Source organism: Aplysia californica, unplaced genomic scaffold, assembly GCF_000002075.1.
Source record: "Aplysia californica isolate F4 #8 unplaced genomic scaffold, AplCal3.0 scaffold00055, whole genome shotgun sequence".
NCBI classification, from domain to species: domain Eukaryota; kingdom Metazoa; phylum Mollusca; class Gastropoda; order Aplysiida; family Aplysiidae; genus Aplysia; species Aplysia californica.
The window spans coordinates 1,921,089-1,924,356 of record NW_004797325.1 but is presented as its reverse complement, the minus strand read 5'-3'; the positions used below and the strand labels follow the sequence as shown (position 1 = coordinate 1,924,356).

Here is a 3,268-nt window from a genome sequence, read left to right as displayed (position 1 = left end):
TCTTCAGCTGGTGCCGAAATACTCCTACTAAAACCCTCCAAAAAGGAGAATGTTATGTTATCGAGTACCTCTGTCTTTCTGCTGGGATGCAATATCTCACTCAGAGAGGGTTGGTCCTGATAGGGAAGGTTGAAGCAGTCCATCTCTTCTTCTTCTTCATCATCATCATCAGCATCATCATCATCATCATCATCGTGTCATCCTTAGCTGGGGTCTTGTCCACGGAAAAGATCCCTCCGTCTAATTCTACACCAAATCTCCCCCCTCCTCCTTCCCCCCCTCCCTTCCAACCCGGAGTCCAAGTGACTCGTCGTGTCGTGAACCACACAAAGGAGCCTTTTAGTCTTTATGTCAGTCAGACTACACGTCAGCTTCACATTTTTACCGCTGAGGTCTGCACGGCTGATCCCACCTCTTGCAATTACAATTAATTATGATAAGGGCATAAAAATATCACTATGTTTTAGTGTTTTCGTGCTCCTAATGGGCCGCCGATGTCCTTCATTGTGTCAGTAGGGCGTAAAACAGTAACAGCAATGTTTGTGGGTGGTTGGCAAGTGCTCTGGTGTGGTTTGCTCCTTCTCTACTGTCAGATATCTACCGTTCTCATCACACCTCCTTCTTTTTTGTGTTTGTGACAGTCTTGTAACGTTTCTAATCTTTGGCACTTATATGACATAGCTGTGTTGCAAGTGCCGGAAAACACTTACTAAAACAAAGAGTAACAGTTGTTGGTGTATTGTTTGTCCACAGAGCAGGACCGGGGCCTGGAGGCACTGTCCCACGTGGTGTCCCGGCAGAAGCAGATGGCCATTGACATTGGCAACGAGGTGGATGACCAGAACGGTCAGTAGAGCATTTTTTTTTCTACTCCTTCTGATCCCTGCCCCCTCCCCTCTCTCTCTCTCTCTCTCTCTCTCTCTCTCCCTCTCCTTCTCCTTCTCCCACTCCTCTGTGTAGGATGTCAACTACGACAAAAAAAAGAAGAAAAAAACCCCAAACAAACAAAAGAAAAAGAAAAACAAAAGAAAAAAGCCCAAAGTAATATGGCAAACATTCGTGTAAATTTACCACACCTTTTTGATCGTCGTATTTGTTTTTTGCAAGGCGGACACTTTGTCACATTCATAATACTTTTTGGGTCTGAATCGAAGCACATGGCCTCACGCATCAAATGCGAACTGTATTCCGAGAGTGCAGACCACTCCGCCAACATTGAAAATTCAATGATGCAAAAATCCGCAGGGAACTTTACTTGACTGTACAAAGGATCAATGGCATAGTTGTTCTTAATATTTTTTTCTCGTTCATGACGAGATACATTAGATCAATAATAATAGTTTCGGATGGGAAGTCTTGTTCCAAATAATTATGAATAATATACAAAAACAGTTACAAAATAAATCGGGTATCGCCGTCTGTATTCTGGAACGTTGTATCTCTCTCAGTCCGTGTTGGCTCTGACAGGCAGTTTCAAAGCCGCCCGCCTCCTAAGTGAATTAAACTTATTATAAGGTGGATAAAGCATCTACAATAACTATTAAAAACACAGGGTCAACGTGGTCGTTTCGTTAGCCCAGCCTATATAATGGTGGAATTTGGAGCGGTTCGAATCCCAGGCTGGCCTTCTTGAACTCGGGTCGTTTTGTCTGTGGAATTTTCTTGTCTCTCGACCCGTTTGCCTCGGTCCTTTCGGAGACGGATGTTACATTCGGATGTTCTGTCTGTTAAAAAAGTTAATAATGTTGAAAGGGGCGTCAAGCTCATACACTTACTATGGTGAACAGACAGTAAGGACGGAGAGGTGCACTGAGCACGCTGAAACGGCATTATGGAGTGGTTTGTTGTGCCTTGCCACGCCACCCTCTTGAGGTAGATCTAGAGTTGAGAACCATTGCAATGGGACTGCGAGCTATATTAATCCGACCCGCTCCATTAAATATATATAAAACTTTTACCTTATAATTTACTCCAGCTGCACTGGTCGTTTCTGCAGCCTCGTCTTGAGACATGCATCGAAATAACGCTTTCAAAAACGGCCATTGACACTTTTAAACTTATTTTTATCGGAAAAGGAGAAGCGGTTCGTATGGGGAACTTTTTTTTCGTGAAGGTCAGGAGAGCTATTCAGAGGCATCTGGTCAAGCGAAAGAGTATTCCAAATCAGATTCTTTAGACATGATCGCACTCCCCAGGTATAAAAATGAACCTAGAAAATGTCATCCAGCAATTCTTAAATTCCTTTTGCCACCCGTTTCAAGCGCGTTTTAATTCTGGGATAGATAAAAGTGGCAGTGTCAATGGGGACGTAATACACCTACATTTGGAAAATAAAAGAAGGTGAATGTCGCAATATTGATTTCCCAATCCTGTTAATTACACCTTAGTTTGCAGGCGAGACAACGCGCTGCAGCAGGCGTTGGGAAGGTAATCTGATACAAGGGAGTCGGGTGTTCGAATCCGACAAAATTCCCCACGTCTTTTCTCGAGTATATTTCGTCAGATTTTGCTCTTCCGACAAATGGCGTTCGATGTTTAAGGGGAGGGGTGGGCGTGGGGAGGGGGGAGTGAAAGTTTGTCACAAATCATGACGAACGAGCCACCCTGTTGGTGGTTGGAGGGCGCCACTGGTAGGTTCTTCTTCTTTACTTTCCCCTCTGTTGTTTCTGTCTGTCTGTCTGTCTTTTTTTCCCCAGCACTAAGTAACAATTATTGTGTCGATGAGTTACTCTTTACTAAAAAGAAACCTACAAAAAGAAACAAACAAACGAACCACCCTCTTAAGCTTGGCTTTTTAAAACAAAAACACCATCATTTAAAAAAAACAACAACCCCTCCCCCCCCAAAAAAAACCCAACAAAGAAAAAGAATAAACAAACAAACGTCCGACTAGTTAGTGAGACATACAGCGACTGGCGATTACACACCGGTAAACGGAAACAGGACACAGCATAGCGACACGACACACTGAGCGACAATCAAGAATGCTGTGGCAGTCGAGACAGAATGAAACGTTGAGCAAAGGCGCTACAACTACTAGGGATTATTAGATCCAGCACAAAGCCTAACTTTTGTATAGTAAGGAATCAAAATAATGCAGAAAAGTCAATCTGTGAAATGCATCGAAAGTCAACCATTCTGTTGACGGGTGACCCAAACGAATCAGCAGTTTCGAGGGTCGAGGTTCGAAGATCAATTTCGAGGTGGGTCTTGATGTTTTAGATTCTGTCTCCCAATAATATTTAATCTCTTATCGTCTTTCGGGTGC

At 43.4% G+C, this 3,268-nt stretch overlaps 1 protein-coding gene across 1 annotated transcript in view; it reads left to right on the top strand.

Moving 5' to 3' along the window:
* The window catches only part of LOC101852672 (syntaxin-8), a gene marked incomplete in the record, with an annotated part of 30,522 nt that overhangs the window by 21,533 nt on the left and 5,721 nt on the right, over positions 1-3,268 (top strand). Inside the window, 1 exon segment of the mRNA XM_013079548.2 lies at positions 754-846. Within this exon segment, the coding sequence (XP_012935002.1) occupies positions 754-846 (93 nt within the window).